Genomic DNA, 26,733 nt, shown 5'->3' on the forward strand with positions numbered 1-26,733 from the left:
AGGGAAAATGTATCTTGTCATTCTTTTAACAATAAGCAAACTCATTATGATACTTTGATGATGAAGAGTTTTAAAAAATAAATAAATTTAAAAAGAAAAGAAAATCAAGACAAGGCAGAAGTGGTGGATTCACAGTCTTCCTGCCACAACCTGCTGACCTATGGCTCCCCCTCATGATTTGTACAGTGTCTGGCACATTGTGGAAATTAGAAAATGACTAGTAGTCCCCCAGCACAGCACACCTCCATCTGCCACCCACACCCCCGAATCTTACAGTTAAACTTATGTCAGCTGATTGTTGTGTCTCAGTACTGGAGATTGTATCGTGCTGGTTGTTAATTGTTGTGAATTGTACAACTCCCCTCTGTGTTCTCAGCCACATTTCTGTCTGTTTCTGGCATTCAGGGCTGCAATGAATAGATTGACTATGTCTGACCAGATACCAAATGAAATTGTAGACTAGACCTCTATCTTAATAGAATAGAATAGAATAGAATGCCTTTATTGTCATTATACAGCTGTACAATGAGATACAGAGCATCTCCTACTCAGTGTAAACATGTGGGGGGGGGGGTGTACAGTTCTGCAGCACTATATACATATGGACAGTATTAACATAGGGAAGAAGATGTATATATATATAAAATGTACAATTTACAAACCGTAAACAATATGTAATAAATAGTGTTATGTATGTACAGTTGAGTTATTGCACATGGAATTGGTATAAATAGTGTTTATGTATATACAGTTATTGCACATAGAATTGGTATAATAGTGGTGGTCCATAGAGGAAGTGGGAAGTGGGGGGCTGTGTTATCGGTGCATGTGTGAGTTCAGGGTGGTTATCGCTTTGGGGAAGAAACTGTTTTTGAGTCTGTGGGTTTTAGTGTTGATGCACCTGTAGCGCTTCCCTGAGGGAAGCAGGCTGAACATGTTGAAGCCAGGGTGGGAGCTGTCCTTGATGATGTTTGCTGCTCTGCTGAGGCAGCGGGAGGAATAAATGTCCATCAGGGAGGGGAGAGGCAGCCGATGATCTTTTGTGCTGTCTTGACCACACTCTGAAGCCTCACTCTATCTGCCTTGGTGCAGCTGCCGTACCATACTGTGATGCAGTAGGTTAGCAGGCTCTCAATGGACGAGCGGTAGAAGGTCAGCAGCAGGTTGGAGTTCAGCTTGTACTTCCTGAGGACTCTCAGGAAGTGCAGCCGCTGTTGGACCTTCTTGATGACCGCTGAGATGTTTTCCGTCCAGGAGATGTCAGCAGAGATGAGGACACCAAGGAACCGGAAGGTGTGGACCCTCTCCACACACTCCCCGTTGATGTAAAGGGGGGCTAAGTCAGTGCTGTGTCTCTGAAGTCAACAATGAGCTCTTTGGTTTTCTTGGTGTTCAGTGCCAGGTTGTTTTCTGAACACCAGGCTGCCAACTTCAGGACTTCCTCTCTGTACTCTGCCTCGTCTCCCTTCGAGATGAGTCCGACTACCGTGGTGTCATCAGCAAACTTGATGATGAGAGTGTTGTTGTGGGCCGGACTGCAGTCGTGGGTGTAGAGAGATACAGGAGGGGGCTCAGCACACAGCCCTGTGGGAGCCGGTGCTCAGTGTGCGAGTGGAGGAGAGATGAGGGCCGAGTCTCACAGTCTGGGGCCGGTTTGTGAGGAAATCCTTTATCCAGGCACATGTGAGAGGAGGGAGGCCAAGATTGACCAGTTTGTTGATGAGGATGTCCGGGATGATAGTATTAAAGGTGAGCTGTAGTCCACAAAGAGCATTCGGACGTAGCTCTGCCGCTGCTCTAGGTGACTCAGCACAGCGTGGAGGGCTGTGGCGATGGCGTCTTCTGTGGATCTGTTGCACGGTATGCAAACTGGTGGGGGTCGAATTCTGGGGGAGGTAATCCTTGATGTGTTGAAGGACTAGTCTCTCAAAGCATTTCATGATTACCGGTGTGAGGGCCACAGGGCGGTAATCATTCAGGCTGGTGATGGGAGACTTCTTCGGCACTGGGATGATTGTGGCTGATTTTAGACAGGATGGGATGGCTGCCTGATCCAGTGATAGGTTGAAGAGTCTGGTGAAGATGAGGGTGAGCTGGTGTGCGCATGCTCTTAGTACCTTGCCAGGTACTCCGTCTGGACCGGCCGCCTTCCTGGGTTCACTGCTAGGAGCACACGTCTGACATCGTGCTCCGTTACAGTGAGTGGAGCGGCACAGGAACCAGGTGAGGATGAGGATGGGAGCAGGGCTGAAGCAGATGAGTGTTGCTGTTGTGGTGTTTCAAAGCGGGCGAAGAAGCTGTTTATTTCCTCTGCCAGCTGCACACTCGAATTCTCTGTTTTCGCAGTGCTGCCTCTGTGGTTGATGATGTCTTGCATTCCCTGCCACACCTCTCGTGTGTTGTTGCTGGACAGGTGGGACTCGATGTTCCTTTTGTGGTCTGACTTGGCTTTTTTAATCCCCCTTTTCAGGTCAGCTCGAGCAGCCTGTACAGAGCTCTGTCACCTGACCTGAAGGCAGCATCACGGGCTTTGAGGAGTGAGCGGACCTCGCTGGTCATCCAGGGTTTTTGATTTGGGAAAACCCGAATGCTTTTGTCCACTGTCACATTTGCAGTACAGAACTTGATGTAGTCCAGTACTGATCCTGTGAAAGTTTCTAGGTCCTGGTGTTCAAATATGTCCCAGTCTGTCTCTGTGAAGCAGTCCTGCAGTTTGGAGAGAGCATTTTCGGCCAGGTTGTAACAGTCCTTGTGGTGGGCCTGGCACTGCGCCTGAGGGGGTGTAGGCTGGGGAGAGCAGGAGGGAAAGATGGTCGGACTGACCGAGGTGGGGGAGGGTATGGCTCTATATGCATTCTTGATGTTGGAGTAAACATGATCTAGAGTGTTTTCTCCTCTGGTGGGACATTTGACATGCTGATAGAACTTTGGGAGTACAGTCTTTATGTTGGCCTTATTAAAATCACCTGCAATAATGTGAACACCATCCGGGTGGGCCCGCTGCTGTTCGTTAATGGTGTTCAGCAGGATAGAGAGCGCCGTGTTTACGTTGGCATCGGGTGGAATGTACACGGCCGCGATGATCACTACTGTTAGCTCTCTCGGTAGAAAAAAGGCCGGCATCTTACCGACATGTACTCGAGGTTCGGGAGCAGTGACTGTTTATAATTGTCCGTTGTTGCACCAGCTTTCATGCACGTAAATACAGAGCCCTCCCCCCTGCTCTTACCGGAGTCCTTTGTCCTGTCCCAGCGGAGCAGAGTGCGGCCTGCTAGCTGAACGCTAGCATCGGGTATTCCGGGTGAAGCCAGGTTTCAGTGATAATCAAGGCACAGCAGTCTCGAACATAGCGATTTCCCACTAGTTGTAATTCCAGGTCGTCCGTTTTTTGCACGAGGGATCTGGCGTTGGAGAGATAGAGGCTCGGCAAAGGTGGCTTGTGTGGTTTGTTTTTTAGCCTCAGCATAATGCCGGACCTACGGCCCCGCTTTTGCTTCCTCTCCCTCCGTCTGCGCCTCCGCCTAGTCCCGATAACAATCCACGGGGAGCCCGTGGTCTCGCTATGTGATCTGGGATGTTGTGCGTGCGAAGAAAGTCCAGTGAAACAGATGTTTGATGCTGGTCACCGATGTCTATGAGACTCTGGCGGGTGTAGCAAACTTTGAAAGTAGAGCCGATGGTGCAGAAAAAAATAAGAAAGACATACAACTAAGCAAACTAAACAAAAAAAAGGAGTACTGAGACGGAGAGCCGTAAGCCGCTGCAACAGTGTGCGCCGCCATTTTATTATTTTACACATTAAGATTTTAGAATAAGGTATTGTATGTCTAGTGAAAGGTGTCACAGGTCATCATAAACCTACAGACTGTTATCAGTAATTTAACACAACAGTGCCGCAGCTTTCAGCTCAACATGTGTTAAAGCATCGTTCAGCTCCCTGCTTTGGTCTGCAGCTTTCCAGTTTGGGTTTTAAACATTAACATTCACAGGTCACCCAGCAATTAGGGATAGGGTTAATTTCATTTTAGACACATGGTAAACAAACCTTTCAAGTCTCTTACATATTTTTTTCACCTCAAAGTTCTGATATAATATTTTTAAAGGTTACATGTATATAGTTGTTGAAAAGAAAGTACGCCCCTTTGAATGCAAAGATCATAATTGTCCTTATCAGGTTCTAAAAATATTTAAATACAACCTCAGATGGACATCACATGACATACTGAATGATGTCATTTATTTAACAAACTGTAAGACAAAATGCAGAAGCAGCGTGTGATTATTGGATCTGCAATAACTGACAAGAAATAAGCAGGAAGGTCCTGCCACGGCATTTCAATCAGAATGGATTCTGGACTTTGACTGGGCCATTGCAAAACCTTGATAGTTTTGTTTTTTAGCTGTTCTCTTGAAGATTTGCTAATGTACTTTACTCATTAACCTGTTACATTGGCCCTGTTTGGGCTGTCAAACAGAAGGCCTCCCAAATATTTGACTCGAGAGTAGTGGTATACAGAGGAGTTCATGTTGTCTGCAAGGTGCGCTGGTCCTGCGTTGAGCTCGGACAGAGTAGAAAGCCTATATAGAACCGTCCATTACATTCCATTTAAACCAGCCCCTTCACCGCTGTGCCTTTAGTAGATGGTATGAAGCGTTTGTGTCGATATGTTGTTTGGTTTCGCCAGATGTGCATTATGGACTGATATCTCCAGTTTGGTCTTGCATGTCTTAAAACATTCAGCCTCATTTACACAGTGTGTATTCAGAAATCAGTGATTCATCAGTGGTTTTGTGCCTGAATTTGTTTGTACTATGTGAACATCCATTCCTTAAAAAATTGGCAACTATTTTGAGCGTTTCCCACTTCCGAATAGTCTCTGTCACTGCTGTTTCCACTGATGTTTCCTCTTTGGCACTGTGTTAATACAGATATGAAAGCTCCCAACAACCATCTGCCAAAACTTCAGCTTTGTAGTCATATTTGACAATGATCAGTTAATAAATTACACTGGCTTCGCAGCACCTGGCTGCTAATTACCCTTATCCTAAGATGCGCTTAGTTCTAACATAAGTTTACTGTGGTGTATCACATCGTTGAAAAGCTGAGTTTGATTTCTTTAGCCAAAACCAGGCCTTACTATAGTCACACCTGTTTCCAATCAAGAAATCGCATAAATAGACATCCCTGACGAAGCAGAGTACACCAAAGATCATCAAAACCAGATATCATGCCGCCATCCAGGAAATTTAGGAACAGGTGACAAAAAATGAATTGAGATCTCTCAGTCTCGCAGCAACAACTCATCTAAGCAGTAACAAAAGACCCCAGACCAACATCCAAAGAACTGCAGTCCTCACTTGCCTCAGTTAGTATTCATGACTCCATGATGAGAAAGAGACTGGGCAAAAATGGCCGGCATGGCAGAGGTCCAAGACAAAAACCACTGCTGGTAAAAGGAACATAAAGGCTTGTTTCAGTTTTGCCTGAAAACATCTTGATGATTCCCAAGACCTTTGGGAAAATACTCTGGGGACTGACTAATGAGACAAAAGCTGAACTATTTAAAAGGTGTGTGTCCTGTTAGATCTTGTGTAAAAGTAACTGTGGGGATCAGGGAGATATTTTGCTGCTATTTTTATAATCATCATCATTACCTTTGCATTAATAATTAATATTGATATTGCATTCAGATGTTTAAACATACTGGTATCATATTAACTGTTATTACAGGTGCAGTGATAACCACTTTAAACTGTTGAGTTGAATTTATAATCTTAAATGCTTTTGAATGCTTTTATAATCTCAAATGTTTATATGCAGATTACATTACTTATAAAAGAAAGGCCTAACGCTGAGTATACTCTGTGCCAAAATAAGACAGGAAACTGCATGCTTTGCAAAAGCGAAACCGAAAGCAGAGTCTAAGTGCAAGCTATTTTGAGGAGCTGTTTGGATGATGCTATTTGAATAACCAGGTTATTCTTTATTATCTTTTATTCATTTATATATTTTGATTAAGCTTTTAGTAGAGGTTCTTGATTAAAACATTTATTCAGTAGATTACATATACATAGTTTCAGTTTGGTTATTACATATATGAGAGTGGCTTCTGTCTCTCTGTCTGGTGAGAGGTCAGGAGCTAGTCGGCGAGGTGAAATAGGGTGCAATTGTGGTTAGCACACACACACACACACGTAGACACCCACACACACACTCAGTTAGAGAGAATCATTTATAGGTGAAAGTTTAATCATATTTTGCTTGTGACTGCAATTGTGCCTGCAAAAGTACCGTTTGTTGCAGAACGTCTGCTTGATGTTCCAGAGAGACAAGCGGGCGTCCGGTGGCGACAGGAAGCACCTGCCGTGAAGACAAAGTTCTTTTAATTGTGTTAAAGGTTGTTAACAGAACATTTGTGGTTTTGAAACTTCTCCATGTCTGGTATTTGTTTGACGTATGAGGGGGCTTATAATGATTTGCTTGTGATCTATTGTGAAAGGTGACTTTTAGGTCAGAGTGGAGGCACTTGCAGCAGCGACAGCACAGGATGTTGACGATCAGATAAGGGAGAATAGAGCGGGTGACAGGAACATGTGCAGAGGCGTGAAAGCAGCGTTTTAAGACTATTAAAATGCTGTGGACTGAGATGAGTGATGTTCAAGAATATATATGAGTAAAAGTCCTGAACATGATAGCTTGACCCGAGTTTGAATAAAGAGAAATTGATGAACATAAGTTGGGGAAGTGTAGTAGGGAGAAAGTGTTTTTTATCCTTTACAGGAGAAGATTTCCACGAGAGAGGGACTCAGAGGAGGAGTGACCCCACATAATGTATGGAGAGAGGGAGTATTAGGAGTAGAAATTATTTTACTGCTATTGTTCATATTACCATTGTATTAATAATTAATAGTGATATTGCATTCAGATGTTCAAACATATGGGTATCATAGTAGCCTTTTTTACAGGTCCAGTAAGAACCACTTTAAACTGTTGAGTTGAATTTATAATCTTAAACGTTTATAGGCAGATTACATTGCATTATATGAAAGGCTCACCTTTGAATATAATCTGGGCCTAAAACTCCTGAGAGGAAACTGCAGGTTTGCAGAGTGTGCTTTTGCAGGAAGTGAAACCGAAAGCAGAGTCTGAGTGCAAGTTATTTTGAGCAGGTTATTTTGTATTATCTTTTATGCATCTATATCTTTTGATTAAGCTTTTAGTAGAGGTTTTTGATTGAAACAGTTGTTTAATACATTTTACATATAAGTCAAGATTATTACACACTGGTTGCATAAGCGAAGAGGTGAAATAGGGTGCAATTGTGGTTAGCACCCTATTTGGTTAGCACACACTCACATACAGGCAGGGGGTTCATTTGTGAAAGGTGAAAGTTTAAGCATGTTTGCTATGACTGTATTTCTGTGTGTACGTGACTGTTTGATGAAGAAGCAGGTGCAGGATGTGAGAGCTGAGGTGGCTTGCGGGAAACCACCTGGGAGAAGATGGAAGCCAGTGTCCTTTAATTGTGTCACAAGTTGTCAAAAAGAACATTTGTGGTTTTGAAACTGATGCATGTGCTGACGTGGAGAGGGCGTCACTAAAAACACCTCGATGCATAAAACTAATGCTGTGTCTTTGTTGAGATGAGATCTGATGCTGTTTGTACACAGTGGAACATCTCCCACGCTGCGTGTGTTTCATTAAAATCATCGTTTGACTCCACCTGGCAGGATAAGTGTGTTGTTTTTAATTTCCTTGTGCTCCCTCCTTAATAAAATGAACCTTAACACTAGTTACAGTCAACTATGACACCTTTTGGAATTGTAACACCCCAATTTGCACTGCACAACTGAAATATGTGCATTTCTGCTCTGGTCAACCTAAGAACCGCTGAGCAATAACATTCGTGATATCCAAAGTCCTTCTCTTCTTCTACTTCTATAAATATTATTCTGTGGTACTCTTAGCTTCATATGTTCTCCTCAGTTTGTATACTGTAGTTTTATGAAGCTACTCTTCTTGTCTAGCTTTCATAGATCCTCTCCAGCTAGATAAGGCACTGCATCCTCCCGTTCCCCTTTCTGTCTCCTCACTGCTGCCTTTGTTGTGCTCTTCTAGTACTGTAGGAAACACATCTGATTGCTCCATTCTGGCTGATTATTCCTCTTAGCTAACAAGCATGCAGCTATATCTGCAGCCATAAACTTCTAAAACAAATAAATCTCTATTGTTTGTTTATTATATTTTCTACTTGTTTTTCATTTTTGGGCTGTTTTGATATTGCTTTTTCAGAAAATCACAAGCTTTCATTAACAAATGTTACTAAGCTTTACAAAACCAAACAAAAAAACAAAGCCCTACTAGTGGTGCCTAGAGTCTGTCATATTCCTTACACAACAACAAAATATTGAAGATTTGGACACAATACACATTTGTTAAGCTCTTCTAATCCTGCCCAGTACTGGGGTTAGACATTGACTGACCAGCAGTTCTTCGCATTTATCACCGTGAATATGAGTGTTGAAAAAATATACATCTCTGATGTCCTGTTACTACCGGTGACAAACATTAACAAAACAAACAAAAAATGCATAAAAATCAATTATCAAAGACAGTAATGGATTCAATCATTTTATAAGCTATGTATTTATTTAGGCATATCAGAAAGCTGGTTGAGGATTATGAATTGTCCATGCTTTGACTTTTTTATGTGGAGCAACATGAACTTGATGAACATGTGGTAAGCCATGAGCATATAATTAAGGGTCCCTTCACACACAGTGCTGCATGGTACAGTGTGTGGACACAGCATGATCAACAGTAAACTTACAGTCTGCTCCAGTGCCCAATGACAGAATGTTATTCTTTTGTTTTTTCAATTTGGCCTCTTACAACCCACAGTGGATTTTTAATCACATGACCAAACTGTCTAGACGTTTACCTTTAATTCCAGGAGTTTAACAAAAACTATTTTTATACTTAGGTCCATAAATCCATCAGTAATTTCGGTCAGTAACTGCCTGAAGTCTAGAACCCAACAGACATCACCAAATGTTTCTTCCCTTGAGATCCACCATAGTCCATTACTTCCGCTGCCTTCAGTTACTGCACATGTGTGAGTCTTTCACCATTATGTTTTTAATTTAATAAATAAAATACATATAAATAAAACTGCTGGGTTAAGATCAGGGGACTGACTTGGCCGTTGAAGAATATCTCTTGAATATTGAGAAATTCTTGGGTTTCTGTCATGATCCGGAGTCCGTGACTCCGTGTTTATGTTTTAGTTTATTATTATTCTGTGGTTTTGGTTATCTTGGGTGTTTGTACTCTTCTGTTTCATGGTTCATGTTCCTATGTTCTGTGTCCCCCAGTCTGTGTTAAGTTGGTGTGTTATGTCATTACGTGTATGTGTTTCCTGTTTTACTTTGAAGGTCCGTGTCTGTTTTCAGTGTGTTCAGTTTACTTTTCCCCTGTCTCGTCAGGTCTGATTACTTCCAGCTGTGCCCTCCTTTTGTGTCTCATTCCCTCGTTATCCTTCTGTGTATTTTAACCTCGTGTCTGCCTCTGTTAGTTGCTGGTTCGTCTGCGTTGTTACCCTCCATGTTCTCCTGTGTTCTCCTGCATCTCCGTTTCATGTTTCAGGTTTGTTTTTGCTTAGCTTTTCCCAGTTTAGTTTACTCTTAGGTTTTGGTTTTTTGTCCACCTTATCTCCGTTTGTGTCACTCTTTGGTTAATAAAGCTCGCTCACCACTTAAGCAGTCTGCATCTTGGGTCCATTTATATTTACACACGGCCTGCCTCGGCACCCCGTGACAGTTTCTTTTGTGGTGAGGTCATTATCAATTTGCTCTGACAAATGCTTTCCAACCAGTTTTGCAGTATTTGGCTGAATTTGAGCAGAGTACAGCCCTGTACACTTCACAATTAATTCTGCTGTTTCTACCCAGTTCCACTGGCAGCCCACATGCCAGTGCACTGTATCACATTTGATGGATGGTGTGTTTTGGATCATGAGCCGTTCCTTTTGTTCTCCATACTTTTCTCTTCCCATCATTCTGGTACAAGTCAGCCTAGGTTTCATCTGTTTAAAGAACTTAATACAGAACCGGGATGGACGATGTTTTCTGTCAAATGTATTCTTGCCTTCCTCTTCTTGAGTGTAACCAGTGGTGTGCACTTTATTTGATTTTACTGACAATGATAAATTGACAATGATAAAGGGTGTTTACTACGTGGCTAGCTTTTGAAAATATGTTTATCCTCAAGGTTTTCTAAAGCCAAAGAATGTGATATTCTTCAATGACCAAGTCTCTCACTTGATCTCAACCCGAAGGAGCATTTTCATTTACCGAACAAAAAGTGAAGGCTGAAGAACACAAACAAGCAGTAGCTGAAGGCAAATCAAGTATTTAGTGATCTACATTGTTTGACTTGAGATCCACTGTGATGGTGGTATAAGTAAGTAAAGTGAGAAGAACATGTGTCATTGTTCAAACTCTTGGACCAAACTGTAATTCAACTCAACACAGCAGCTCTGTTTGTGAAAATGTTCCTCTTTGCACAGGGGCTTCATTCAGCTTTCTGATTGTTCTGAAGTCTCCACTTTGGTGCTGTGTTCGATTTTCGTTGTCCATCGTATTCAGGTCAGCACGTCTTTAAGCTTATTGAAGTGTAGATTTGCTGCAGAGTTCTTCTTGCCAGAATAAGTCGTCAACTTGTTTGATTATTGTATCCACCACCTGTACCTATATGAATCGTGCATTATAAACATGAAAGGGCGTAGACATGGTCATATTAAAAGTAAAACATTCTTTAGGTTTCTTCTTTTACCCTCAATCCATTAATCCTTTGTATTTTTGCAAGTTACTTTGAATATAGAATAAGAGGAAGCAAGGAAGTCATCAGAGTGAAAAAATTCTAGACCTGCTACCTGTCATGTATTGTACATCATATTTTCTGAAGTTTTCTATGTACAAGGTCTCAAAAGCAGAGTGTGCTAAAGGTCGGGGGGTGGAGCTGACTGTCTGGATGACAATGGCAGGGTGCATCTCGTTGAAGAGCCTGGCCACTTGAGGAGAGATGACGCATAGAGAGGAACCCATCATTTGGTACAGCCTCCTCAGAAAAGTAATAAACGTTTGAGGGACAAGCAGAGGCCAGATGGCTGCAGTCGGCCTTTCAGAGTTAAGAGTCTGTCACTCCAAGGTTGACTCAGTTGAGCTGATCCTCATACTGTTTCCGGAAACAGTCACCAGCGGGGAAAAACTCCCAACAACGTTCCTGGTACATTTTCCATACGTAAGACTCCTTAAAGACAGAGAGCAAGAGGTAAGGAGGGTTTGCTTCATGTGTGTTACATTTAAAGTGTAATTATCACATCAGCTTTGTTCATTATGGAAATTAGTACTAGCATTGTAACCTCTAGGTACCTACTGAAATGAACAAAGCTAGCCTAGAACCCAGAGTGCCATTAAAGCCGACCCCAGCCCAGCAGTCAGACCTGATCTTCAACAGCTAACAAAGGCAGTGATGTGCAGTCAGGGTGCAGCGTCCGTTTCTATGTGTTCATGTTTCTAAAGCAGAATCCCTGTGGTGATCACTTTAAAGTATCTTTGTGCTGGTTTTCATTTTTGCATTGTGCTGTCGGCTTTGTGCTCATGCCTAAATACTACAAGAAAGCTCATATGTGTGTGCTCAATGGGATAGTGATTTGTGTTGGTGTGTGGGACTGTAGCCTCAGGTTTATATTGTTAAATGGTAATTATAAGACAATGTGTTTCAGGTCATTATACGGAGAAACAGAAAAGTAACATAACAAGTAGTGCAACAAATGAATTTCTCTGGTGAGTAATTAAATAACATACTATATTACTTTTAAGAAAAGTGTTCTGGGTAATATTTGTAATCTGTTACTTATTTTGAAAAATGATCCCAGATATGATCACAACAGGGAAATGCTTTAAACATGCACAAACATTTGACCACAAAACATGCAATTAATATGCACAGATGTAATGTCTTTGATATGCTGCTTAGAGATGGTGACTCTCCAAGCAGAGCCAATCAGAACCCAATGAGAATCAATAAGAGAATTGATAAGTGACATCAACAGTGGTATTGAATTTGCTAAATTTGTATAAATTCTCATCCCTTACTACAAGCCGTTTTTGTCTGAATCACACATTATTTGATCATTTGATATGCTGGGGTTTAAAAGCTCCTGAGCTCATACCACAGAAGTGAATGCTAGAAGCTAACTAAGAATATTTTTTAAGCTTCCAGTTATACTTTAAAACTGCACTTGAAGTAGCGGAAAAACTTAAAACAATTTAAAAGAAAACCAGAGTGACCAAAAGAAGGAATCCAGCAAAAGGGAGAGTAGACGATCACTACAGATGCACCCACTGACCAGCCATGGACTGGAATTGGTTGATCTCCAATGTTCTCCACCCTGATCAGTGACCAGCCAATCAGCCCCTGCATAAAGCCCTGCATTTTATGCATTCACAACAGGCATTAAAGGTAAATCAGACTGAGCGGCATAAACTAACATGTCAATAGTGTGAAAGCGCTTGAGTTGTGCTTATATGATTGGGCCTGGGTCTCCTTCAGTGTATGAAAAAGGCAAGCCTTCAACATTCACCACACCTTACACGTTGTTGTTTAGCTTGGAGACTTTGGATTCCTTGACTGAAAACTGCTGAAACTGCCCTGTTGTAGCACTCATTCCCAGTGACGATTCTGTGAATGTCCACAGTGTAATCTCAGGGTTCACAGAGCAAGTGGTCAAAACAGGACTTCTGGAACGTGATCCAGAAATAGCACCCATGATGGAATATCATCAGTATATATCCAACAAAATGATCTTGAATGGGAGACTGGCCAGTTTTTAGTTTTAAACAAACCTCATTACAACAAAGACATTTATGAAAACTTCTATAAAGTATTCTGCTTTAATCACATAAGATACAAACTGATTACAAGTTTGTTTTGAGGCCCTTGTTTAGGAATTAGTTAAACATTACAGGAAATGTTATCCTTTGTATTTGATCGAACATACAAATATGACCAGAGGTGATTTTCAATGTTCCATACTGAGGCTTTAACAATGTAAGCAGCCATTAAAAAACTGTTACTGGCAGAGAGAGTGGAAAGGTGTTTTACCTGGCCTGTGTGCTCTGTTTCATCTTTGTTGATGAGATACATCAGAAAGAATCTGAAGCGCACACACACACACACACCACACACACACACACACACACACACACACACACACACACAGTTAGAAACACAAACAGTATTATCATTGCATATATCAGTCACACAGCATCAGTGCCAGATGTTACAGTAGCACTTGCTGGCTGGAGGCAGTTGTGTATTCTTGCCTGTGTGGGTTCTCTGAGGCTTCCTGCCACATTCAAAGGACATGTTTGTTAGATTAATTGGTGATTCTGGCCATAGGCGTGAATGTGCATGTGAATTGTTGTCTTCTGAGAGACTAACAACCTGTCCAGGGTTTGCCCCACCTCTCTCCTAATGACAGCTTGGACTGTACAACAATTTTAAGAAACTTCTACATAAAGCAGTATACCTAAAAATGAGGGCTGGCTCGAGACACAGTACTGTATTTAGGGTTAAAGTCAACAGACATTTGAAATTTTGGTTGTATTTTCTATTACAGCTCAAGAACGTAATGTGGCCATTTCCAAGTTATTACTACTCAGTTACCAAAGTATCCAAGTAGTATCATGGTAGCAACTGTGGTTACAGTTGAGTAATGCCACACTGAAATTTATGTAACTGGATAAGAAGTGTCCAAACACTGGGGATAATAATGTGGAAATGCACCTCGGTGTAACACAAATGCTGTGGTACAAAACAAGCCAAGACAAATATCATAGATATCATCACATCTACCTGAGATTGGGGACCAAGCCCCAAGTACCCCAAGATTGGGCACCTATCTTTCATTAACTGACCTGAAAGACTGTGTACTATGTAGGTGTGATGATCTATGATGATGTAGGTGTTAAAAGGTACAATAAGACACAGAGAAATGCAGACACTCTCCAGATGTACTTACAGGTAGTTGGCTAAGTTGTGCTCCTGTAGAGTGTGCGTTTCAAAGCCGTGTGGCACGGTGTCAAAGTAGTCATTACCTATTCCACAGATAAAACATTTGGTCTGCAAGAGAAACACGGGATAGTTAAGTGGTTGTCATTTATTGTAACCTATTGGCAATCTTCATCTATGCCCCTGTTGGAGATACAGCTATGCAAAACAACTACAAAACGTATATTTTTACATGTTCATATGCCTCAGTTGTAAAAAACTGCATTGAAGTGTTGTGTGTGTTTTCACCTCCATGTCTTCTTTCACTTGTTCCTGCTGATCCCTCAGATCTCCAAAGGCATCAATGATTAACCCTAGAATTTCACAGAGGGTGGAGCTTAAACATGCCGGTCCACATTATTACACTGAATACAACAATAGATATGAAAACCGCAGGCTATCTGCTTTATCTACTATAATACTTCTAAAGGAGTATTTTTTGCTATTCAGTTACATTCTCTATATTACATCCAAAGAGCGTATGTCCCTATAGAGAAGGCTATAAATACTAAAAACAAAGCCTAGACAGATGCAAAATTCTGAATGGTCCAGGTCCCATCATATTTTAAAAGCCTCATAATATCATATTAATCCAACTGAGCACTTCAGTGTCAGAATGTAAGCTAACATTTGGTTTGTTTCCAAAAGTAGAATGGGAGGAAGAGCCCTCAGCTCTAACCAACTCTTCTCCAATGAAACCAGCTTCCAGTCTGGGTTCTTGAGACAGACACCCTACTTTTAAGATTAGGCCCCAAACTTTTGTTTTTGACAAGCTTAGTTATCATCATTGTCAATATGTATGGCAGAGGGAAACAATTATTTGGTTCCTACTCAATTTCTACTACCACTGAAGTTTCTCACTTGAAAAGAAACGAACAGTCTCTAATTTTTATGGTAGTTACATTTTAATGGAGAGAGAAAGAATATCAACCTAAAATCTAAAATTTCATTGAAGTTATGAATTGATTTGCATATCACTGAGTGAAACAGATAGTTAATCCCCAACCAAAATATGACTTTGCGCTTGGTGAAGAAACCCTTGTTGGCACACACAGTGATAAGGCATTTCTTTTAGGTGATCAACGGGTTTGCACATCTTACGAGAGATTTTGGCCCACCCTCTTTACAGAAATTCTTCAGATTACTTGGCTCCTTCTTGGCAGTTCAAAGCTTTAGCTCCCTCCACAGATTTTCTATTGGACTGAGCTCTGCAGACTGGCTAGGCCACTCCATGGTAGGCAGCACAACTAATGTGCTGCTTCTTCTTCCGCCACTGCTTCGTTGCCTTGGTGGTATATTTTAGTTCACTTTCATGCAAGAAGACCCATCTAAACCCATCTTAGGTGTTCTGATTGAGAGTTTACAGTACAGTACACCTTCTTTTGGGGAACCAGCTTCCAGTTGGGATTCAGGAGACAGACACTATCTCTACTTTTAAGGTTAGGCTTCAAACTTTCCTTTTTGATAAAGCATATAGTTAGTGCTGGATCAGGTGACCATGAATCCTCCCTAGTTACCGTGTTGCACTGTTTCGTCTTTAGTCACCTTTTTCTCTCACTTTGTGTTTATACACCGCTCTGCATTTAATTATTAGTTATTTTTAATCTCTGGCTCTCTGTCTTTGTCCTGTCTTCCTTCCCTCAGCCCAACCGGTCGTGGCAGATGGCCGCCCTCCCTGAGCCTGGTTCTGCTGGAGGTGTCCTTCTGTTAAAAGGGAGTTTTTCCTTCCCAGAGCGGTTCCTCATAGGAGGGTCATATGATTGTTGGGGTTTGTGCTTGTTTTTTTGTATTATTGTAGATAAAAGGCACACTGTGGAAGATAGACAGAGTTTAATAATAAGTAATGATTAAGTTTTTTTATGGGAAGAGGAGGATTTTAAAATCAGTTCTGAATTTAACAGGGAGCCAATGAAGAGACGTTAATATGGGAGAAATATACTATATCTAGTCCCTGTCAGTACTCTTGCTGCAGCGTTGTGGGTTAACTGAAGGCTTTTCAGGGAGTTTTTAGGACATCCTGATAATAATGAATTGCAGTAGTCCAGCCTGGGAGTAATAAATGCACAAAATAGTTTTTCAGCATCAATCTGTGACAGAATATTTTATAATTTTAGAGATGTTGTGCAAAGAAAGCAGTCCTATATTTTTCTTTAATATGCATATATCCTTACCCCAGAGTTAGTATCTGGTTAGGCACTATGCTTCGTGGAATTTTTAAGGCCAAGTACAATAAGCTCAGTTTTATCTGAGCAGGAAATTGGATGGTTAAGTTGGGCTGATTAAGGCTGTTGGCTGATGCGATGTTCAGAGTTGGAAATCTGCCCTGAGGGGACGGGAAAAAATTCAGGAAATTCCAACTTCCGATTTCACATAGAAAGCACCATCTGACCATTTTTTGCTACTATAAGCCTTATTGTAAGGAAGGAGACAAATCTTGCTAGGACACTGCCGTTCATTAGTGCATCTCTCCATCCCACTAAGCACCTGTCACCTTCTTGAACTACAGACAGGCAGAGCTGCCACCCTCAGCCCCTAATAGGAGACAAAAGAGCTCTATGGAATGCAATGGGTGGCTGACTATAGGGGATTAGTGTGTGTTTGTGTGTCCTGAAATTTCCGGGTGACAGAAGGCTTCCTTTTATCCTCAGAAAATACCATAGAGCCCTTATATAGTATTTCTTTCAGATGGCTTAGCAGCAGAAAACATTCTCATCTAAGCTGAGTCTTTACTTGGCATGTCTCTCATCACTGACAAGATGGTCATATGTTTGGCTTTGCGATACACTTATCTTTCACCCCTGACCCACACTGACATGCATTAATGACACAGGTGTTTATGTATAAGTAATGGCTTACACTACCAACATTTAAATTCATCATAATTGTTCCATTTCTGTTTCATGGCTACATCTTTGGTTAAACTTTACTATGTCACAAAGTTGTCTCTTTTAATCTGGCTAATCAATGTCAGCTTGTGCTGCATAGGTAAGGTAGGTAGGCACCGCTATCATGAAACTGGTATCCCAGTTTTCTACTAATATTATCTAATATTCTGGATATTTATAAGTGAGATATTTGTATTTATTAAAGCTATTTCTTATAAATGTAAACTTTGTAACATATTGTATTATTTATTTTACTTTAGTTTGTTACTGTTTTTGTCTTGGAGAAACTGTAAGTGCATAATTTTCTTAGGGATTAATAAAGTGTCCTGATTTTGATACTCCAAATGCCCTTATCCAGGTCACCAATTTTGGCTTGACTTCCTGGAGCCAAATAAGGTAATGCCCAAAGACAGCCTTAAACTGAGCTTAAATCACAGTAAAGGCTCAGGTTAGTAACATATAATTATTTATATTACTTCCACTGTTGCTATTCCTAAACACTTAATAATGCCTGAAAAAGAAGCGGACAAAATAAGTAATCTTCTTACTGCCTGAGGGTAACACTGCCGAGATTAAAACTACTGACTCACAGCTCTCTGTCCATAAATGGAAGTGTTTGCTCTTTACAGACAGCAAAGAACAAAGTTTTAGTCAGACAAATGTGATGGGAGCAACTTCCCACAGCCAAGAAAGTGAAGCAGTGCATACCAGACATCCCAGTATTAGCTTTGGGTACAAAAAAGTATGTCGAGGCTCTCTTGGTGTAATTTTGGTAGGCTGGCCACTCCTGAGAAGCTTCACAGGTGTTCCATTTGTTTTCATTTATGAATAATGGCTCTCACCCATCATTCATATTTATCATCATATTTATCCCAATATTTTTATATGACATAATTGCCAGACACAATAACCAGAATTTTATCTTATACAGGGAGTGCAGAATTATTAGGCAAATGAGTATTTTGTCCACATCATCCTCTTCATGCATGTTGTCTCACTCCAAGCTGTATAGGCTCGAAAGCCTACTACCAATTAAGCATATTAGGTGATGTGCATCTCTGTAATGAGAAGGGGTGTGGTCTAATGACATCAACACCCTATATCAGGTGTGCATAATTATTAGGCAACTTCTTTTCCTTTGGCAAAATGGGTCAAAAGAAGGACTTGACAGGCTCAGAAAAGTCCAAAATAGTGAGATATCTTGCAGAGGGATGCAGCAGTCTTAAAATTGCAAAGCTTCTGAAGCGTGATCATCGAACAATCAAGCGTTTCATTCAAAATAGTCAACAGGGTCGCAAGAAGCGTGTGGAAAAACCAAGGCCCAAAATAACTGCCCATGAACTGAGAAAAGTCAAGCATGCAGCTGCCAAGATGCCACTTGCCACCAGTTTGGCCATATTTCAGAGCTGCAACATCACTGGAGTGCCCAAAAGCACAAGGTGTGCAATACTCAGAGACATGGCCAAGGTAAGAAAGGCTGAAAGACGACCACCACTGAACAAGACACACAAGCTGAAACGTCAAGACTGGGCCAAGAAATATCTCAAGACTGATTTTTCTAAGGTTTTATGGACTGATGAAATGAGAGTGAGTCTTGATGGGCCAGATGGATGGGCCCGTGGCTGGATTGGTAAAGGGCAGAGAGCTCCAGTCCCACTCAGACGCCAGCAAGGTGGAGGTGGAGTACTGGTTTGGGCTGGTATCATCAAAGATGAGCTTCTGGGGCCTTTTCGGGTTGAGGATGGAGTCAAGCTCAACCCCCAGTCCTACTGCCAGTTTCTGGAAGACACCTTCTTCAAGCAGTGGTACAGGAAGAAGTCTGCATCCTTCAAGAAAAACATGATTTTCATGCAGGACAATGCTCCATCACACGCGTCCAAGTACTCCACAGCGTGGCTGGCAAGAAAGGGTATAAAAGAAGAAAAACTAATGACATGGCCTCCTTGTTCACCTGATCTGAACCCCATTGAGAACCTGTGGTCCATCATCAAATGTGAGATTTACAAGGACCCTATATATTTGTTTTTTGTTAAGTTGCCTAATAATTATGCACAGTAATAGTCACCTGCACACACAGATATCCCCTAAAATAGCTAAAACTAAAAACAAACTAAAAACTACTTCCAAAAACATTCAGCTTTGATATTAATGAGTTTTTTGGGTTCATTGAGAACATGGTTGTTGTTCAATAATAAAATTATTCCTCAAAAATACAACTTGCCTAATAATTCTGCACTCCCTGTAATGTTATGGGCCGATACAACAAGTCATATGATGCCGTTACTGCTATTGATGTTAAATGCCATAAGCAACTTTAAAACTTTTTAAACAGGAACTAGAAAAAAAAAGTTGAGGTAAACTAAAAATGTTCCTATGAAATTACTCTGATATAAACAAAAAAGACAAAAGAGCTTAAGAACTTCTGCAGGGAATCCACATGATGGAGCCAGACATCGCTCTCCTGACTGATTCTGATTACTTACATTGTCTGTGAACACAACCCCCAGCTTCCAGATCTGGTACTTGACGTCAACAGAGTTCAACCTGTGAACATAGTGAGAAGACACAAAGTCTTTTAACAGGTACATTAAATAGTAACACTTTTCATGTTTTGATTAAAACGTGAACAGAAATGGTTTAAATGAAAGAGACTCTCTGTTATCAGAACTGACGATATCTTAGCTCCTTTACCTGGTATAACCAGTATGAAAATATATGTGAATGTGACAGGATCATGTCTTATTCAGTGTTCAGATAAAAAATACTGTACTGATTGTACCTGCTATTCTTTGTTGCAGAAAATTTCTTATTAATCCAAATCCCCCATAGAGGATGACCCCATGGAACCATTACTTTATTAAAGTCACTGTCAGCCGTTCAAAGATGCAGGAAATCTCCTTTGTGTTCGTCTCTGAAGTTTGAGCTCTACGTGAGCTTTGAGTGCTGAAGTAGAGTAGAAATGGGCTATGTAACCAACAGTTTACAATTTAAAATCCTCCACTAAATACCATTAAAATGCACACCTACAACCTGGTACAAGAAATAATTTTCCCTGTACAGTACAGTTTCAAACTTCATAACAACTGTATGGTGGGTCATTTGGACAGTGATGGTAGGTAAGGGCATGGCCACTTTGACTGACAGGTGACTGGCCTGTAAGTCAGCTGTAACTGATCGTTATTTGATTACCTAACTGGCAAACTGCATTTTTTAATGGAATTACAAAAATAGCACTAAAATTATCTGATCTAATAATTAAAAAGAAATTACAAAATTTCTATGCTAGACTAATGAGCACAGCTTGACTGTTCTACCAAAACTTAAACTCTACTAAGGTTTGTGGTGGACAATTTACTGTAAATTGCACTACATTTAACACTGAAACACACTTTTTTCTATGACTGCTATGTGTGTGATAGTTGCTGCTTGGAGGGTGTGCTTATTTGGAATAAGAAGGGGAGTGTGTAACTGGCACGGAAAGCCAAATTAATTTTACTTTTCTGCTGACAGACTAAATTGATTTCCAATGTTTAATTAGATCTATTTAAAATTTCAGAGCTCTAATATGCCACTGTGCCTTAGAAATAAACAGCAGCACCTGTCAATAGCCTCAGACAGGGGTTTTGCAACATTTTCAACATCTGTAACTCCCATAACTCCTGAACCATTTCAAATGAAAGACTTTCAATGGTTCCTGAAAACAGTGACTCTGTGCTTGTCAGTGATTTTAGGGTCATTACAGTAATCCCAGGCACAGTGTTGCAGCAACCCCAAAAAGACGGTTGGAGGTTGGCTGACAGAAGAGAGAGTTAGTGAGTGTGATGGAGCCCTACACAAAACACACACACAACCATGTTTTTATAGTTTTGTTTTTGCTGTGTTGTTTTCTGTGTTATTTGCCAAAATTTGGATGTAGCACCTGCCTGGGCTTATAGTAATGACCCTTATATCACTGAAAAAGCACAGAGTTGATGCTTTCAGGAGCCGTTTGAATTTTTCAGTTGTGCCAGTGGTTCAGGAGTTGCAGCAATTTGACCTAAAATAGGTTAACTTTAATTTAAATGTTTATTTCAACACTCGGTGTGCTAAGCCCCAAGATTAACTATTTTCTGCAGCATTAATCTCTTGGTTTGTAAAAATGTTGCATTTTACTGTTATATTTATATGTTCTTTATAGCTTTTAATGACCAATTTATCACCATCCTCTAATAACTACCCTTTTGAAGGAGCTGATACTCATAGGGATCATTTTGTGCCAAATAAGAGTTACTTGGCCCAGAAAACACACATATTTACGTGAGCAAAGAAAGTTCATAATACAGATTAGAGACCAGCAGTTATAAAATCACTACGTACTAACTAATCAGTTATCCAGAAAATAGTGCCACCATTCGTGGAACTTCCCTCTGAGGGATCTTTTGGCTTTCCCTGATGAGCATCAAAAAAGAAACAAAGATTCTAAAACAAACCCATTTTTGATATTTTTTTTTTCCCCTGTTGGCTGTGATTTTTAAAATTATTTTGTTATTTAAACATTAACATATGATCCTTAAATGGACACCTATATGTACTTTTTGACCTTATATCAAATATGCACACAGTCTAAGCCTATCACTGGAGCCGCATCACTGGAGCCACAGCGCCAATCCATCTGTCCATCTCCTGCTCCCCTCTCCCCTCACTCGTGAACAAGACCCCAAGATACTTAAACTCCTTAACATGGGGCAGAAACTCGTCCCAGAACCAGAGTGGGCACTCCTGCATTTTCTGACTGAGCACCATGGCCTAAGACTTGGAGGTGCTGATTCTAATTCCTGACGCGTCACACTTGGTTGTGAACCGCTCCATTGTGAGCTGCAAACGAAAAGATTGTGCCACAGAAAGACTAGAAAAAATCATTTAGACTATATGACCAAAAACACAAACACAAATGTTAGTTAAAAAAAAAGGTCTGCAAGGTGTTGCCTCAGCAGATGGATCTGCATATTTGATTTGGGACTGGTTTAATGGTACAACAGCAGTAATCTTTAGCCACAGATTCACATTTCCGCGATTGAGTATTTTCAGCAGTAAGTCAGTGTGTGTTTAAATTTACATTGAATCAATTTCCTTATTTCTTTAAAGGTGACAGTGCATGTTAATGAATACATCAGTGTAAATATGCCAGTTAGCCAAAAGGCTACCCTTCATCTGTCGCCCCTGGCAGGTCAGACAAAATCTATAAACACGAAATTTAACACACCATCAGACAATGTAGAACGATCTAGTCCAGACCACAAAAACATAAAATTACAACATGAAATGTCATAGTACAATAAAACAATAAATATAAAACATACAACAATAAAGATAACACATATTAATATAAAATTAATAATCACTAATCAAATTCCTCTTTAGCCATTGTTTGAGATGAGTTTTAAATGTGTTGAAGGTAGTACATTCTCTTATTACAGCTGGAATATCACTCCAAATCTCACTACCTGTAACTGATAATAACTGTTTGCTGAGCGTTATGTCTAAAAGGTATTGCACAATCACCTCTAGTAGAGGATCAGGTTTGTTTTCCACTGATAATGGATTTTAACATGACTGATCAATGATTGTGGAGCACGTCCATGTTGGATCTTATAAATACAACGAGCAAACTTCAATGTTTTAAAATGTTCAAAACTTAAGATATTATATTTCTGAAGTACGACGGAAGGAAAAAGTTACATTATTTCATAGTTTAAAAAAATCCAATTTCATATGATCAAATTTATGTCAAAAAATCTAAATTTTATTCCCTCCTATGTCATGTGTGAGTACTGTACTGTAAATGTCATGGATATCAGATGACACTGATAACCTAATGCTAATTGCAATAACTATGCAGAGGTCTCTAGGCCTCGACTTTTATGGAGCATGTGAAGTTTGGGGCAGAGTGGACAAAGAAAGTTTCTCAGCAGGTTCAACAGGTTGCTACAACACAGGCCGATGAAGTATTGCACTCACTCATCCAAAGTGGCAAACATGTAACGTACACCCTAAGACTGATGCTGCTTTTTACTCCTTAGTTATGATTTAATCTGATATTCTGTAGCCTTGGAGACAGTTTGCATAGATTAGAATGTTAGATTCCTGTGATGTCATCGATGCCCATGTTTTGTTTTAATGTCTTGTGATAGTTCTAACTGCATACAAAGTCAGAGTTCAAGTGAGTTTAGTACAAAGAGTACAATTTTGAACCAGTTCCTGACATGTCGTCAAAATCTTGGCTGACCTTTACCACACCACGTGCTGTGGGTGTGCGTAAATATCTAGGTGAGTAAAGTCTCCTTTACCTGTTAAATTCATCTTAATTTGGGGCTTTTCCTTCAGGTGTTTTGATTCAGTAGTAACCAAGTGATCTTTGTACAAACTGCAGACCGCCACACTGAGCCCTGGTTCCTCAGGATAGAGGACAGGACGTCAGATGGGCGAATCAAGAGCTCCAAACGAAAAGATTGTGCCACAGAAAGACTGGAAAAAGCTTCCAAAAGAAGCAAGGACAGCAAAAGTCCAACCCCAGGCCTCAGCCATCTTGTCTTGGAGAAGTGTAAGTGAGACATTCAGAGAGATTATGTTTTGTTTTCTAGTTATTGATCATCTGTAGGCCTGTGTGGAGTTCAGAGGTCTAATTGGTTTTTGGTTTTCCAGCTGCTTTCAGAAAGAAGAGCAGCAAACGAAAGTCAAGCAGCGATGGAACAAAACAACCACGCAGTAAAAAGAGCAAGACATCAAGCTCACAGGAGGAGGCCAGCTGCTCCGTCTTTGAGGCAGATACACCTTTGCCCAGCGCATACAAAAGTCACAGTATAGGTAAGAAGTACACACCACACCTGCAGTGATAGAGCCTCTTTCCCAAGCTCTCAGAGTTTAGCTGGTATCCATCTGCTAATCACCAGGAAGCTTCTAACAAAGCCTGTATGAATGTGTAAATTGAGGCAATGACAGCTTTCCTACATACAACTAATCACAACCCCTGTGTTTGTTTTGTCTCTCTGTAGAGGACTTTGAAGAAAAATACAAAGAGCAGGATAAGCTGGGTGAAGGAGGCTTTGGGACTGTCTTCTTTGGAAAACGCAGAGAAGACAATTTCCCAGTATGGCTTCTTATGTGTGCACTTTACAATTCTTCGAGTTCCTCCTGTTCTCTTTTTCTAAAACACATTTTCTCTGTAATGCAGGTGGTGATTAAGCATGTTGCTCATGTTTTAGTCAGCTACCTACCAGTGGTAAGAAATGTTTGTCTTTTTCTGTTGTTTTCTCCCAACATGTACCTCAAACAGCCTAATGTTTGAACACTGACCTTGATGTTCTGTTTCTCAAGCTTCTTAATGGTGAAATGACCAAGATTCCCAAGGAGGTGGCATTGCTAATAAAAGTGGGGGCAGGACCAGAGGCTACAAGCAGCAATGTGACCCCCATTTTAATCGACTGGTATGACTTGGAAGACGAACTCATTATGGTCTTTGAAAGGCCAAAAGAAAACATAGACTTGGAAGCCTACCTGGCAAACAGAAGAACCTTTGTGCACGAGAGGGAGGTTAAGGTCAGCGAGTGGCAAGATAACATATATGGCAGTCCTTAATGGATAATGTAAATCTGATTATTTGAACGTATTTTTCATTTGTCTGTCAGGTCATAATGAGACAGCTGGTACATGCAGCCGCTGAAATGCAATCCAAGGGTGTCTTCCATCGAGACATTAAGCCAGACAATATTGTGTGTGACACATCGCCTGATCATCCAGCATTTCAATGTGTCAGATTCATCGATTTTGGCATTGGAGTCACTTTTACACCAGAAGCAATCACACGAAGAAATGGTAGGTCGTCAGCCTCACTGTTTAAATGTCCTTGCCTGCCCACATGCTTAGTCCCCACATGCTTAGTGCCCACGCGCTTAGTGCCTACACGCTTAGTGTCCACGCGCTTAGTGCCCACACGCTTAGTGCCCACACGCTTAGTGCCCACACGCTTAGTGCCCACATGAATTCCTTACCATGAATAATTTCTCTCTGGATTTTAGGGACCAAATCACCTGCTCCAAACTGGCAGGACTTTAATGCCACCACAGCAGACTGCGTCACAGTTTTGCAGCTGGGTACGGTGATGGATTGGCTGGTACGTCACATCATCCCTGATGACAACAACACATCTGAGATGCGCACTGACATTTCAGAGGGTAAGCTGAATGTTAATTCTTTAACCTGTCGCATTACAAGGCTTGAAAATTCTGTTTTCTGTGTTATCTGTCTTTATCTGTATCGCTAATGCACACTTATATAAACACCAACGTGATAAACTCGAACCCCACTTTTGTATTTCTGAACAGATTGCAAGTGTTTTCTGTTGGGTTGTTACTGTCAGAGCCATGAAGACCGTCTCACCCTAGAGGAAGTTCAGAATCATCCCTGGCTCAAATGACGTACTGATGCCAAGTAAAACAGGGTTACAGAGCAGGAGCTCTAACAAAGAAGTATTCGGTCACATTCAAAAGCTATGGCACATAGCTGTCCATGTTTTATCATTTCTATCATTTTTACAGGGCCCGCCCCTCTGGAAGCACCCCACAAGAGCAAGTGGACCATGAGATTGCAGTGGAACTTCCACCCGGTCTTTAGTCTTGTTGCCATTGTATTTTCCATACATTTCCCACCCACCCCCAGCAATCCGTGGAAAGGGGATCTCTCTCTGAATTGCCTTTCCCGAGGTTTCTTCTCAAGTTTTTGAGGAGTTTTTCCTCGTCTTCTTAGAGAGCTTGTGCTGGGTTAAAAACTGTTGCTACTATTAGCCTGAGTTATGAATACAGTTGTGGCCTAATGTTTTGTCAGTGGTACAAAATTTGCTTTTGCGCACTTTGCCACTTCAGTCTGTATTTAGAGCCACAACTGTATACACAACAGACCGAACATGCTCAGCTTTGCCAAAGCTAGCAGGAATTGGAGTTTAATTTGATCAATTAATTATTTATGAATCAATTTAACAAACAAATGGGCAAATGTAAAGAAATGTATCAATCAGGGAATTAGTAGCAACATTAATTGGACAATCTAAATTTATTGGTTGATTATTAAATGAATCTGGATAACTCATCCTGCATCTCCTGTGTGTTTATGTCACTGATATTGATTTATTAATGATTATTTTTTTCTACTAATGTGTCACAATTTCCTTGAAAGTGAAAGGATCTGGATTTCTTCTCTTAAGCGCCTCAGTGTCATCATCCTGTCCTGTCATACTAAGAAATGCAGTTGTGAGTTTTTCATTGCTTCACCTGCACAAAATACCTGGGCACAAAAAATGGTCCAGCTCTCTCCTGCTGTCCTGTTGTATAAGGCGCACACAATTCACCGTGATGAGAGGATAACCTTTCTCACTGCTCCTGTCCTTGATCCTCTGAGTCACTTAAACACCAAACTACTTGTGTGATATGTTGGTCCAGATTCACTGTTAGATGCTGAGCTTGTGGTGATACTCTAAGCCACTACTGTACTCTGGCTGTTTCAGAGTTTTCACAGTCACTGCTTTCAGGTGTCTCCATCCAGTCACGTCTCCCAACATGATGACTTCTTTTCTTTTGGTTCCCTCTACGTGGAAGTGGTCCCCAGTGGTCAACAGGTAGGTCATTCACGAGGTGTAGGAGATTTCTATGAAGTAAACACATTACGTCTCTGAACACATTTTGTAAATGGGACTGTCACTCA

At 40.9% G+C, this 26,733-nt stretch overlaps 1 protein-coding gene and 1 long non-coding RNA gene across 2 annotated transcripts; one reads left to right on the plus strand and one right to left on the minus strand.

Moving 5' to 3' along the window:
- Positions 1-10,343: 10,343 nt before the first annotated feature.
- On the minus strand, positions 10,344-21,380 carry LOC109200657 (uncharacterized). The gene is made up of 5 exons (XR_002060813.2): positions 19,485-21,380; positions 14,366-14,430; positions 14,088-14,188; positions 13,169-13,220; positions 10,344-11,311 (listed from the first exon to the last, which is right to left on the minus strand). It is a non-coding gene; the product is annotated as an uncharacterized LOC109200657 (long non-coding RNA).
- An 87-nt stretch (positions 21,381-21,467) lies between these two features.
- LOC109200656 (serine/threonine-protein kinase pim-1-like) lies at positions 21,468-26,121 on the plus strand. Its single transcript, XM_019356224.2, has 10 exons — positions 21,468-23,307; positions 23,411-23,581; positions 23,683-23,844; positions 24,033-24,127; positions 24,212-24,259; positions 24,355-24,576; positions 24,666-24,852; positions 25,056-25,211; positions 25,362-25,467; positions 25,575-26,121. The coding sequence occupies exons 1-9, from the start codon at positions 23,244-23,246 to the stop codon at positions 25,451-25,453; spliced, it is 1,197 nt and encodes a 398-aa protein (XP_019211769.1). The 5' UTR covers positions 21,468-23,243; the 3' UTR covers positions 25,454-25,467; positions 25,575-26,121.
- Positions 26,122-26,733: the final 612 nt, after the last annotated feature.

This window comes from Oreochromis niloticus, unplaced genomic scaffold, assembly GCF_001858045.2.
Source record: "Oreochromis niloticus isolate F11D_XX unplaced genomic scaffold, O_niloticus_UMD_NMBU tig00006810_pilon, whole genome shotgun sequence".
Taxonomy (NCBI): domain Eukaryota; kingdom Metazoa; phylum Chordata; class Actinopteri; order Cichliformes; family Cichlidae; genus Oreochromis; species Oreochromis niloticus.